General features: G+C 41.7%; 1 protein-coding gene across 2 annotated transcripts in view; it reads left to right on the top strand.

Moving 5' to 3' along the window:
• The first annotated feature begins 11125 nt into the window (after positions 1–11125).
• PWP1 (PWP1 homolog, endonuclein) overlaps positions 11126–14437 on the top strand; it is a 31593-nt gene continuing 28281 nt past the window's right edge. The window contains exons 1-3 of one of the 2 annotated variants that reach the window (XM_024212947.2): positions 11126–11259; positions 11453–11511; positions 13908–14095. In XM_024212947.2, coding sequence (XP_024068715.2) covers positions 11194–11259; positions 11453–11511; positions 13908–14095 — 313 coding nt within the window. In that variant the 5' untranslated portion in view covers positions 11126–11193. The remainder of the gene's footprint in view (positions 11260–11452; positions 11512–13907; positions 14096–14437) is intronic. The other variant, XM_024212949.2, reaches the window with a different exon arrangement.

Genomic DNA, 14437 nt, shown 5'->3' with positions numbered 1-14437 from the left:
TTTCCTAAGGGAGCCTTTCTCCAGGCTAAAACTTTGCATGCACGTTCTTGGCTCAGAACTGAATTGATTGTGCAAAGTATATAAATGTATATATTCCAAGTGATGCATGGGGAATTAGTGGAAAGCCTCCCACTGGCACTACCAGGAGCTGCTCTGCTAAGTTTCCACCTGCCACTTTTTAAACTGACACGGTTCATGTTGAAGATCCACTGATAGTTGTCTTCATACCAAAAATTGTACTAGTCCCTTTTGGATGCATTACAGTGTGCGGTGTGATAGGGAGTCTTTCTGGACCCTCCAGTTCTGTGCCAAAATGTACTGTGGTTTGATGTTTGAAGATTTTTTTTTTCTTCAGTGATTTCAGCTCCCACTGAAATGAGCTACATTTCAATGGTGCAGTAGTGAGAGAGAGAGCTGGCCTTTTCTTCAAAAACAAAAATCAAATTAAGGGCCCAGTCCTGCACACAACACCAAGTGAAGTCAATTGGGACCTGTCTTGTCAGTGTGTTATTGACATATGTACAGCTGTCATTAAATTGAACACACCTAAATTTCTATACAATATTGAGATTCCAGGTAGGGCTCAAGCCATACTAGACAAAAAAGCCATTTCCCTATATTATTGACTACAGGCCAAATCAATGCAAGTTGCAGATACTCAAGACTTCCTCAGGAGTCAGCTCTATATTAATAATAATACTTACATAGGACCAGATCCTGAAGTCGGTATGTGTTAAAACTGGCACTGAAGTCAATCGGTGTTCTGCGTGAATAAGGGTGGAGTAAAAGCTGAATAAGGACTTTGGGATTTGGCCCATGGTGTCTTTAATCTGAGAATCTCAAAATGCTTTACAAACATTACCGGCCTGATATTGCTGCTCTTACTCCTGCTTAATACCTTATCCCAGAAATAGTCCCATTGAAATTAATAGGACGAAGGATGGAGTGCGCTGTATTCTCATTTCTAATATGCATGCACTCCTCCCATTGACTAGATAGTTGAGCTCTAGCAAATGTTAACTTTTCTATGTCAGTATAAATGTCTGCATTGCATCTGAGAGAGTGAATTTGTCTGAACACTTTTGGCTGGTGGCTGACGTCGGCCAGTCAACTTCCCATCATTTCTGCTGCTGTGTTTTCATTAAAACGTCTATTACCTTTCCCACTCACTGCGGTTATAGATTTTTTTTTCTTATCACATTTCTGAAGCAAACAAAGAAAACAACCTGAAATATCCAAGAAGAAACAAATTATGTTTAAAAATAGGGCAAGTTAGAAAACAGGGACACTCAGCCATACAAGGATGTGACCTTTATAAAACAGTCACATTAGAAAACCGCTCGTTCTTTAAATGGGCCTTAGTCATAACACCTCAGCCATGCGGGCAAGGATGGCTTAGTGATCTAAGGTTCAAATTAACTAGAGTCCTTCAAGCCACATAATCAAATCCCAGCAGCATTGACTGATCCTTTCATCACTCTGTGATGGATAAATTCAATACCATCTAGTTTACTGTTGTGGGGGAGGGGTATTGTTCAGGTGAGACCTTATCAAGTCTGGTCCTCTCTGCTCTACATGACCTTTAAACAGCACATACGTAGCGCTTCAAGTGCAGGGATTTGTCCCATTATCCTTAATTGAAAGTTCCCCTTTCTCCCGTTGTTGTGCAGTGAGCTGTGTGCCAGTTGGATGTTGCCCTGTGCCCCAGTGATGGCTGGATTTCAATGGTGCTGTAGGTCTCTAAATCATGAAGCACCTGAGAGTCTTCAGAATGAACGGTGCTACATAAAAGTAAAATAATTCATCTTATCAGAGAGCCCAAGCTAAGTAGGGTCAAGGCTGGCTAGACCTCCAATAAAACATGTGCTTCAGAAGGCAGTGGTGGTGGGTCAGAAGGTGACTTTTCCCCTCTGAGTCCCTGAACCAATGCCCTAGCCTGGTGTTTGAGAGCACTGTGCTATGGGTGGTGACATCTTTCAGATGAGTCATAAAGCCGAGGTCCTGACCCCTTGTGGTCATTAAAGAACTGATGGCACATTACACAAGAGTAGGTTAGAGCTGTCAACCTCAGGGTCTTGGCCAAACTCCAAATTAGTAATTATATTGTGCCTACCAAAATTCCTCTTGTGTATTTCAAGTAGGTATGTTATTCACTTCCTGTCCTAAATGTTTGTGTACCGTTGCAGTGTACTGTTGTAAGCACCTGCCTTTCACCCTAGCATTTGCTTGTATGTCAGTGGTAGATGAAGACATTTGTGTGAGAGAGAGAGAATTATGCATATAATAAGTCAAACTCCCACCCTACATTGCATGGATGCAACTACACAGCAAAGTATGATACTTTCCTAGTGCTCTTTTCAGCACTGTGTGGAGGGCCTGGCTAATGTGTCTCCTGGTACTTTATGGCCCCAAGGTGATGTGGTCAGGACCCATGCGCCCCTCTATACTGTGTCCTGCATCACATAATAGAGAGGTCTGGATCTTGCTCGTTTTAGAGCAGCATTATGGTGTTCTGAAAAGAGTTCCCTCAGCCTCTTTGCACTAATGAGATGGCTACTGGACTATACTTCAGTCCAGCTCATCTGCAAGCTTTGCCCTTGTAATACCACCTGCACAGAATGAGTCTACTCAGAGCAAGATTTTGAATCTGTAAAGCATTTTAAGACCCTCTGGGACAAAAGATGCTTTATAAAATCAGATATTCTGTATCTGAACAGTTCATGTTCTGCATCTTCTGTTTTTTACATGTGAAATGTTTTTGTTTTTTTATTTGTGTAAGTGAGTGAGTGAGAGAGAGAGATGGACAGTAAATAAATGTACTGTATATCTTATGAGATGTGAAATCATGTCTGTAATGAGATCTCTTGCTAATGTCAGTCAGCCTTCCCTGATGCTAAGGGTTTGGCAATATGCATTAGTGAATTGAATAGCTAAACCTCCAGCTCCACTTGCCCAAAAGGGCTTACCTTTGTACATAGGTTAGCATTTTTTAATGTTTGATATAAGATCATTGAAAGTAATTTGTAATTTAGATGAGGCGGAAATGGGCATTCTAGAAAAAAAATCAATTCAAATTATAGTGTGGGGGCCATTCATAAAACAAACCAAAAGGCTTGGTGCAACACCCGTTGAAGTCCAGTAGATTGGGCCCCATTTTTTAGTTCTTATTCAGACATTAAACAATTTGCCATGAATCTGCTACATGTGAATCTGAAGTGTAGATCATGTTGAACCTAAGCAGAAAAGCAAAATGCATGTATGTAATTGGGTACCAGTGTCTATGTGCTTAAGTAGGGAAAGATACCTCCCCATCTCCATCTCTGAAGACCTGGCGTGTTCTTATGTTTACTTCAGAAAATAACAGATGAAAGAATCCCAACACCAATGCTTTGGTGACACAGAAGAGCTAACACTGTAAATGAGACACGCTTGCTTGCTTCCTTCATCCTTGTCCAAGTCTATCAGTTACCTCTTTCAGATTTCGGTAAAAGTTATATTTATAAAGTTATTAGGGAAAAATGAAAACCAGAGAGAAAGCCATGATGGAAAAAATTCTTTCCGAGAATAAAGCAGAACTGTAGCATGAAGACTTCAGATTACAAAATCTGCAGCAAACCCTTCCTGCAGAAAAAAGACAGTTTTTCGCTGTCATCTTGTAAAACTAATGATGGTTTGATTACTTGTTGGAGCTTTTTTATTAGTATTAGTATTATTTCTGTATCTAGCACAGGAAGCTCTCATATGCCATCTCTCAATGAGGTTTCTATGGAAAAGGTTTCTTTATTGGGAAACAAAAATCGCACAACCAGATAATACTATCCAGAGCACAAGGAGGTGATGTCCTACTTTATGCTACCATCATTTAAGTACTGGCTTTTGGGTTTATATAAGTGTTCTAGTTATTTTAAAATGAACAACATATCTGGAACATTTGTTTGCCCTTCTCATTGTCCATTTAAGCTTGTACAAACTGCACAATAGTAAAAGCCACTGCACAGAAAATAGGGGAATTATGGATGATTTAAAAGATTAAGCAATAGTTTAGCTCAATGGGTACAATTTTTGAAAGAGTGATTTAGGAGCTGAAGGCCCTTTTTCAAAAGAGACTTAGGAGTCTACATCTTATTGAAAGTCATTGGGACTTAGGCACTTTTGAAAAATCTTCCCCAATATCAAAACTGTTCAGATCTTAATGTTATGGAGCAAGCTGTCTACACCCAGGAAATTAAAAGTTAAGGAGAATAATCTACTTTTAACTCACGCCTTATTTAATATGAGATACCAGCCTTAATTTTAAATGTAGCAGCTTTTGTCTAACTGTGTCACAACCTAAATTCTGCTTTAAAATATTTTTATTTCATTTCCTTGTTTTCTTTTCTTTTTTTAAGTTTAAAAAGAAGGTTTTTCTTTCTGCATAATGTATTCAGTCTGCTGGATCTTTACGTGTTCAATCATATAATGAGATCCTTAGCATATTATAAATGCTAAAATGTCTTAGGAAAATTTCTGAAAACATGTTCACTGAGTGCACCTTAGAATATTTTAACCCCCAATCTCAGATGTTAAGTCTTTTAAAATCTCCAGTGAGATTAGGATTCATGCCTTGCCAAATGTCATTTTGTAAATCCAGTGTTAACATTGTACAAATACAAACCAGCGTTTGAAACCAGCAAGGATTTTTTTTTCTTTAATCTGATTAGCCAGAACTTCTTTTCAAGTGTAAAATAATTTGCTTTTAGTTTGAGACTATGTATGCAAAGCTTCTGAGTGAATTGTTATAACCAAGTTAAGAAATGGGGGAAGCTGGGTTTAGAGAGAAATTTAACTGCAGTAGTGCAAAAGGTACACTTATTTTAGGGCCTGAGCTAACTCCCACTCACAGCAATGGGAATCCTTCCACTGACTTCAGTGGGAGTTGGATCAGGCCTATAATATTTAAAAGTGTGCTAAAGCAGTGTGTCTTAGCCTTTTTGATAGCAAGGACCGGCTTGCTGCCTTCCTAAACTGTGTCAGGGAGATCCCAGGGACCAGCACCGGCCCATGGACTTGTCGTTGAGAAACAGTGTGCTAAAGGATATACTCTCCCCTCTCCCCATATGCAGAACTGTGGTTGGTATCAATGAGAGGCTCCCATACGGACTGAAGGGAGAATATGCCCTGAAGGCCCAATCCTATCGTCCTTGTGCATATTGGCCCTAATTCAGCAAAGGCGCTTAATTACGCATATGCTTAACGTGTGTGACTTTAAGCATCCCTTTCCAGCAAAATACTTAAGCATGTGCTTAAGATCCATTGGTTTCAATGGTACTTAAGCATGTGTTTAAAATTAAAGTTAAGCACATACTTAAGAGTTTTGCTGAACAAGAGATGGGATTACTCATGTACTTAAGTGTTCTGGTGATTCAGGGCCTTCAAACTTCCAGTGATTTCGCTGGAAGCATCACACATTTACAGGCTGCAGAATCAGGCTTAAGTGTGGGTGTGAAGCATTTTTATGAATTGGACCAGCCTGAGAAAACAATGGCAATTTTAATTTCAGGAGAGTGACATTCCATGAACATCCGTTTAGCTGGTAGGGTTAATATGTAATATTTACTATAATTACATTTCATCTTTTTTTTTTAAAACTCTCTCTCTTCGAGGCAGCACCTGAGTCCAGCAAGTATGAAATAATGCCAAAAGACTTTAAATACTTGCCCATATCGCCAAACCCTGCTAACTTGCCCAAACAGAAGTAGTCCCATCAAAATTATGGAGAGCAAGATTTGGCCCATGGACTGTACAAATTTACTGATGTGTGAACACAAGTCCCAATTCAGTTCAGTAAGATTGATTACTTCCTGGATAAAAACACATCCTGCCAATTCACCCTGGTTGTAAATGAACTGAAGTCAAAGGCATTATAGCAGAGATGAATTTAGCTCGCTGGGAGCAGTCCAGTATGTAAGCAAAACTCCCAGTGAAGTCAATAGGTGTTTTCCTTTGTAGGGACTGCATAATTGGGGCCACATGATTAACTATATTTATCAGACAGACAGACCATTCTTGTGTAAATGCTGTTGGTAGCTTTGTGTGAAGGCCAAACAAAACAAAACAAAATCAAACTTTATGGGAACACACCAGAGAATAATAAACTTGCACCTTGATAGGATAGCTTTATTAGTGTATATTATATGTAAATTTCAAACCAGAGAATACATGTCGTTCACTGTACGTATCTGGTTACTTAGGTGGCAGTGCTGTGCACTGCTATTTAGGAGCTCCAGGTTCTCTAGTCTTGGATTTCCAACTCTAAAGGTTGCTGGAGGCCAAGCACATCATCCTTGGGGCCAGTCAAAAATAGGAGGGATGGAGTGATAGCCACCCACTACAAATGTGGTTAAGACTATGGATCAGGACTGAGGTTGGCTTTGGAGAAGGTTGCTTGCCCACACTCCTGGCCAGTGGATAAGTGCCTCCTTCATAGTCATGTAAAGTAGAAGGGAAGTTATTGAGTTTCTGGTGGTCCACGTGGGTGGAGAATACTCAAAATCCTATTTGAACCAGTCTTTAATAGGGACCTGGTGTGGTAAGAAGGAACCCATGATTTAATGTAACACAGAAAGGACCACAACAAAACAGTGTGTATATACCTATCTATTTCCTAACGTCTCTGTATTGAATGGGTTTGATAATTTGTAAAAAAACCAACTGATTGCTCATGTTGTGTTACTGCTTTGAATTTCTTTGCATGAACTCTGGCATATAATTCTTTAAGGGAAAAAAAATATATATATATATATATAATAGCCTGCAAAATATTCTTGTTGGACAGCCATGTGTTGTGCAAATTGTATATTATTGTTGTGAGCAATATTGGAATATGAACTTTTATTAGTTGTTGGCATTAAAATGTTTTTATTGATAGTAAATTTGTCATATTATTTTTGGGTGTATGTAGCATGGGCTTTCATATTCAGGTGTGAGCACAACTACCGAAAGGGCCATTTTCAGTGCAGTGAAAATATCACCAACTTTCACTAAACAAGCAGGCATGCAAATCACATTCATTTTAATGCAAGTTACAAACTTATTTATTCATGCCAATTGACAGGCCTATACTTTTTTAGGCTCGCTATAGCAATGCTTGACTTCATCTTTGAAAAGATCACGCTGTTAGCCCCTTTTTTAAAAATGGAACTAATGCCCCAATCCAGAAAAGCATGTGCTTAACTTAAAACACATGAGTAGGCCCCTTAACCTCAGTGAGACCACTCACATGCTTAAAGTTAAGCATCTGCTTAAATGCTTTGCTGGATCAGGCGCTAAAAAAATGCAATTTTCTCTTGCCTTTGGATAGTAAATGCTTTATTTTCAGCTTTTCATGCAGCACATTTTTCAGTTTAGGGACCTGTTTAAAGTGAAATAATATTAATATGGCTTTATGAGAGCTACAGCAACTATCTAGTCATTTGGCATTTGACGTTTATAACTTTTGGGTGGCTTGTAAACACCATAAATAGCTGTTTGCTCTATGTTTACTTCTGGGAAATGTGTTCTGTTGATTTAAAATGTTTAAAGTTAATACATTGACTGCCTTTTTTGTACATTTGTTATTTCAAAGGTTTGATTTAAATTATAACAATTGTAGTATATTTTCAGACTTTAAATAATAGCTGACAGTTCTGTATTTGAGAGGCAAAGTTATTAATAAATATAGCAGATTCATATTCTAATCCTATTTTATACCGCTCCCTCCAAAGGTTTATCAGATTGCAATGAATACTCCTGAACAGCAGGTGGAGCTCTTTTGAGTGTGTTTATGAACCATCCCTGTTCAATAAAAATTTCAGTTTTTCTAGCTTAGGAAATGGTGCTGTGAGTGTTTTTTGTTTTTCCTTCTCCAGTTCAGATATTTCTCTGTATCATTCAAACACCAATAATGTTGAGATTCTCCCAGTAACAGGATCCCAGGAATCTTATGATTCTATGGATTTTACAGCTGGAAATTCTGACGGTTTCTAGTTCAGCACTTACAATATGATTGTCATTGTACAGAACGTGGAAAAGACATGGTCCCTGCTCCAAGAAGCATTCAGTCTACAGCCCTGATCCTGCACATTCAATTTGACTTCAGTGAGACTACTTGTGCTTAAAACTCAGCATGTGCATAATAAGTCTTTGTAGGATCTGGGCATAACTAGACAATTTGGATACATAAAGACCTGGGTGATCAGTAGTTGGAGTTATCATATAATGCTGCAGCAAGGGTATAAACTAGGTGGCAGTTAAATACTAATAGGTGTCACAAAAGAAGTATGCTTTGGGAAGAGATATTAAAAAGGATGAGAGCATCACCATGGAAATCAAAACAGGGGTTAAAAAAACCTTTGAGTTCAGGTTTTTTTAATCAGCACATTGATTTTATTATTGATTTTATACTAATTTTAACTGTTTCAAATCTTGTATGATTTGGGAGATTTAGAGTCAAATACCGCCCTTATATTCTTGCTTAAAACTCCCTTGATTTCAACAATAGCCATATGGATATGTGATGGCAGGACTGTTCCCTTCATCTGCATTTTGTTTATTGTAGAGCCGAGTGGAGGAAAAAAGGTGGTAGGACTTTTTCATGCTCTGCCCGCAAAATAAGATCTGCATGTGTGAATCATCCCAATGAGATGCTGCTCACAGTAGACTGTGCAGATATTTAAAATATGATCATGTGTGCTGTTAGGCTCCAGGGGGCTCCTTGAGCTAATTTCCCCCTTAGAGGTGCTTGAATGTGCCTATGGGCTCTGCTAAGCACCTTGGAATTGGCTCCTTTGTGACTGAGAGATACCACCATGTTTCCCCCACACACACACACACCTCCTACCGTCTGGCGCCACAGTGAGACATCAAATTGTTCATCTCTTTGACCCTTCCGTCAACATAAAGCATCTTCATTAAAGCTGTACAGCGGCACGCCAATGCAGCATTTTAAGTGTAGACTTGCCCCTAGTGTAGTCACTCTTATAAGTGCTCTTTTCCAGTTTAGTTTATGGAGAAAGGGTTTAGGCTAAACTGCAAAAAGCCATATACCAGAATAAGGGCAAGTCTACACTACAAAATTAAATTGACCTAAGTTGCATCAACTTACAGCCATTGCAGTAATTAAACTACTTTTGCATGTCCACGCTACCGATTTAATTGTCAGTGGGGAGCATTGTGGGACGGCTTCTGAAAGGCAGCAACAGTCAATATAAGTAACACAGTGTTTACACTGGCACTGCATTGACCTAACTGCATCGACTTAAGCGCTACACCTCTCGCAGAAGTTATGAAGTTGGCGTAGTGGGTGAGTTACATCAGTAGGAGCTTCATTTTAGCATAGACACTTACAGAGTTAGGCTGATGTCAGCTGCCTTATATTGACCTAACTATGTAGTATAGACCAGGGCTAACAGTGTCCACTTAAGGACTTATGCTGGTATAATTATACTGGTATTACAGTACTGGTAAAACTTTCCCACGTAGACAAGGCTTACTTTATTTTTTAATGAAAGCTAAGATTCTGGAGAACAAGATAGTAACTTCCGAGAAGTGCCGGTGTGGTGTATGAGTATGTACTGTATTGGCTGTGTCCGAGGCCTACTGTAAAGTGCCGGGGGTACTGCATAAATGATAATGTTCTATGCATCAAAGAACTGGAGTCTATTCCTGAAATACTGAACATTTAAAGGAACTAGTATTGAACAATACATGAAAGTGATGGAGATAACTGCTATTGAGCAAACCCTGACCCTATCAGTTTCCATGGTGAAACGCAGCCAGAGTTGAGGCCCTACAATTGCTTTGATGAGTAGAGGACGCCCCTCAGGCAGTTGTGCAGCCCTCAGATAACCACCCAACCCACCATTCTTCTTCCTGGCTCAGTCCCACATCTCACTACCCTCTCCCCATCATGTGGGGCTTAAATGATGTCCTGGAGGCTCTGTGTTTACATAGAGCTTTCCTGTGTCCCAGCAGGGGAGCATCATGTGACCAAGTGGTATAGGGGAGAAATACTTTTTGCAGTAGGGAGGGAGGGAGGAGGTTCAGTAAAGTGACTAGTAATATAAAGTACAACAGAACACCAGGATGGAAATTACTTACATTGCAATTACCCCAGAGGCCCCAGTTAGGCTTGGGGCCTCATTGTGCTAGCACTTTACAAATACAAAACAAGACACAACAAATGGATGCAGCAAACAAGGCATGGGAGATGCCAGAAGCTCATTACAAATACTGTATTTTGATAGATATTACTGTACTTCCTTCTCACTCCAGCACCACGGAAGGCTCACAATAAAAAATGGAAAATGCCCCACAGCACTGTCTGCTTGACATATGGCTAAAGTACTGTAGTCATGCTGTCTGCCAAGTTTAAATTTTGCTGTCCAACACTTGTTTTATTATGTGAACTATTCCTTTACCTTAACCTCATTTAAACATTTTCCGATACTTGTAGTTCCCAGTTAACCTCTGAAACAAAAGTTTAAGTGATGCCGCCGTCCACACGGAAACCCCCCGACTAGGGTGACCAGATGTCCCGATTTTATAGGGACTGTCCTGATATTTGGGTTTTTTTCTTATATAGGTGCCTATTACCCCCCACCACCGTCCCGATTTTTCACACTTGCTGTCTGGTCACCCTACCCCCGACCCCCAGCAGTAAAGAGAACTAATACAGCTCCCGGCCTCTACTCCCACAGTCCCGCTCCACCCCCGCCCCGTCCCCCAGCCCATCTCCCTGGCTCCTCCCCCATCCCACCCCTGGCACTTCCCCCCGCCCCGTCCCTAGCCCATCTCCCTGGCTCCTCCCCCATCCCACCCCTGTCACTTCCCATCCCCTTAGTCCCGCCCCCACCCCTGGTCCCTGGCACACCCCTTGGCCCCTCCTACTTACTCCCAGCCCCTTCCCTTCCCCCTGGCCCCGCCCAAATCTCTCCCTGCCAGTGGTTGAGTTCGCTCCTCCTTCCATTGGGGCGGGGTCTCTGCCTCCGACGCGTCACTGGCTTCCAGGCCCCCCCCCGACGCTTGGTGATGACCTCACGCAGGCCTTCTCGCCCTCTCCCTGCCGAGGAGTTGTCAGTATGAGGTTACGTCATCAGGAACGCGACAGTTTGTGGGGCGACGGTAGTAGGAGCGTGGCGCGTGTCAGAGTTGTCCGCACGTGCCGCGGCCGGAGCCATGAGCTGCCCCGTGACTTGCGCCGCCTGGGTGCGCAGGGGGGTCGCCAGGGGAACGCCCGACAAGGTGAGAACCCCCGAGCCGGGAACGCGCCTCTTCCCTAGCGCCCCCCCCCGCCCCGCGCGGGCCGGCGGCCGCCTCGGTGCTGGGCCACAGTCCGTCGCCGCGATGCGTCGGGCTGTGCGGGCCCGTCCGGGGCTGAGGGGGGCCGGGCCCTGCGCTCCCCGGCCGCTCGATCTCAGCGCGTTTCCCCTTCTAGGTGCGGCTCAGCGCGGAGGAGCTGAAGCGGTTCATCGGGGAGGCCGCGGAGACGCTGCGGTGAGTGTCCGCCTCCGAACACGCAAATCCCTCCGTGTGCCCCGGGGCAGGGCCTGCCCTACCAGGCAGTGGCGGATCAGGGTGCCCGGGGTACGTTTCGCTGCGCAGCAGCACGGGCCCAGCCCCGCCAGACATACATGGGTGAGATCTGGGTGTCAATCCCCCAGTTTAACTGTGTAGTGTAGGCATGGCCATGAACAGGCTGTGTGTTGTGTGAGTCATGAGACTGGGAAATGAGGAGGTTACTCATCTGTACTTGCCCACTGGTAAGGAGTGTTGTCAGCTCTCGCAATTACACAAGTCTCTCAACTTTCATGTTAAAAAAGAGTGAGTTTCTAGCCCTGCTGATTGTGGAGCAAAGCTTGAAAATGTGACCCCCTAAAGGCTCAAAAAACAGAAGACAAATACAAGGAATCTCATACTTTTTTTAATGACATGATTTTTAAACCCATCTTGTAATGGAATTGCCAATACTGCAGACCTGAAAAACAGTTGATGTTAAATAAAGAATACCTATATACATTCACTGAGAAATAGCACAAGACTCATTTTACCTAGGTGGAAGGTAACAGTGTTTATTTGCTAGAAATGATCTTCTGGTCCCCAATCCCACTGGGGCTCTGCATTGGTCGGCCAGGACAGATCTGATTGCAGTGTCAGGGCCTGAGTACCCTGAATTCCATGTGCATTCTGGTGAATATTGTCAGCTCCCCTCCACCTGATCTCAGCTTTCATTTTTTAAAAGTCTACCCTTTTCTTTACAAAGAGAGCTTTCAAAATATTAAGCAATTACCATACCAAAATATTAAGTAAGTTCTAATGGCTGTCCCTAAAAATCGCAAATGTTATTTCTGAATTTCTGTTTTTTTTAGAAGCTTAACCTTTAACTATTTTTTTTTCTCATTGACTTTATAATTCTACTGCTGTTACCAGTAGCTTTGCACAGATAACTGTAAACTGCATGCAACCTTTTCTTATGGATTCTCTCCCCCATCCCCATTTCAAAAGTATTCAATGCAAGGTTTGAGGAGCCTTTTGTTGGTAATTATGCATTTTGTTAAAATTCAGTGTGGAAGCTTAGAGAATCACATCTAACAACTACAAATGTTACGACTTCTTCATAACATCTTGTACTTTGTAGCATTCATTAGTACTCCGGTCATTTTATTTCTGTACAAAGATCACAAGTCAGATTTAAATTTAGAATATTTAATGATCCTGCTACCAATTTTTACTCTTCTTATGGGTGAAATGTCATATGAAGGGCAAGTGTTGTTTTATAAAATAAGTGACAAAAATAGCTCTTCAGCAAGCTCTTTCAAAACTGAAAGACCTTTGCATTAGATATAGTTCTCTTATAGACCCAAGATTGTGTTCCACCCGTGATCTTTGTGCATTGATGTCAGTGGGAGTTTTGAATGCAGGCGTAGTAAATATGCCCACTTGGGAGCAGTCTCTTGTGGAGTTCTCTCCAGTGTTAGCAGTTGGGTGTCCTCCTGCAAAGTGATGTAATAAAAGTAACAATTCTTGAATTTTTATATTGCTCAACCTGCTGCTGTTCAGACCTCTGCATTTTATATGTTGGCAGAATCTGAATCATTGCCTTAGGGAAGGAAGCTTTGTGAAAGTTTAGGGTATCAGGGATAGGGTTTTTTTCCTGTAGCGAATGTGGTGTGATGCAGGTAAATCTGCTACAGATACTTAACTAATGAAGCGCATGCTTCTTTTGGAAGGAATCAAAAAGAATTGTTGGAGCCACTGGAGTCTTTCAAAGAGTGGGTGGGGGTGGTCACTTTAGGTAGGAAGACATTTTTAGCAGCTGCATTTTGGGTGGATGAATGAGGGGATGTGATTTTGGTGTTGGGGATACTGGAGAGATTACTGTAAAGAAAACGGGCGATAATGAAGGCATAAATGAGAATTTCAGCTTATGGTATATAGAGGGAAGATCAGATCTTCAAATGTGGTGGAAGAAAGAGCAAGATTTGGATATAGTCTAGGGTTGTGTGGAGAAGAAAGAGGAGGAATCAAAGATCAAACATACCTATGTGTAAGAGGGAGGATGATAGTGGTGTCATAGTAATGGAAAGGGTAAATGAAGAGGGGTTGGGACACTCAGTTTTAGCCATTTAAAATTGTCGTATTCTGCCAGGAAGGCATACTAGAGAAAATGTCATTGGTAGGCTGAAATGCAGGTCTGGCTAGGAAGAGACAGGAAAGGAGTGGAAAAATAGATTTGAGAGTCATTGGCATAGAAACAATAGTTGAAATCATGTGAGCAGGTACGTTAATATTCCAATACCTCATTACCAGTCCCCTGAGCAATTTAGTGAAAATGTCCCAAACTCTTAACTGACTCACATTGATAATTCAGTGAGTGTTTTTTCCTTATACAGAGAAGAAGTAGATGGTAGTGATGAAGAAGAACATGGACAGGCTGCAGAAGACATCATGGATGTTGCTAGTGGTGAGACAGTTGAGCCTCCTCAAGAAGATGGGGACCAGGAAGAAGACACTGAAAAGCTGAATGATGATGAGCTGGCAGAGTATGGTTTGGATAAATATGATGAAGAGGAGAATACAGGTAATGTCAGTCTATTTCTCCTGTCAAAAGTGCAGCGTAAATGAAGAACCACGTATTTCTCTTTTAGGTTAGGTTAATGCACTTATCGTGAAACTGTGTTATAACTTTACAGGTTTCCTCAACAAGTGCTTTTAAATTCAAGGTTTGAAAGGCCCATTAGCCCAGATTCAAGTACAAGTTTGGAGTAAGCTGAGTGGGGCTAAGGAATGGAGTAGCTGGAGCTATTGGCCCTTTCCATGAGGGAAGGGAACAAGGCAGAGAGCTGTGTTGGTAAGACTGTAGCTCTCTTAAGATATGTCTACACAGCCCATGGCAGCAAGCCTCCCAATCTGGGTCAACAGA

This window comes from Terrapene carolina, unplaced genomic scaffold (genome assembly GCF_002925995.2).
Source record: "Terrapene carolina triunguis isolate 2854851 unplaced genomic scaffold, T_m_triunguis-2.0 Scaffold247, whole genome shotgun sequence".
NCBI classification, from domain to species: Eukaryota; Metazoa; Chordata; order Testudines; family Emydidae; genus Terrapene; species Terrapene triunguis.
Note: the sequence above shows the minus strand (reverse complement) of the source record. Positions and strands in the feature narration are given on the sequence as shown.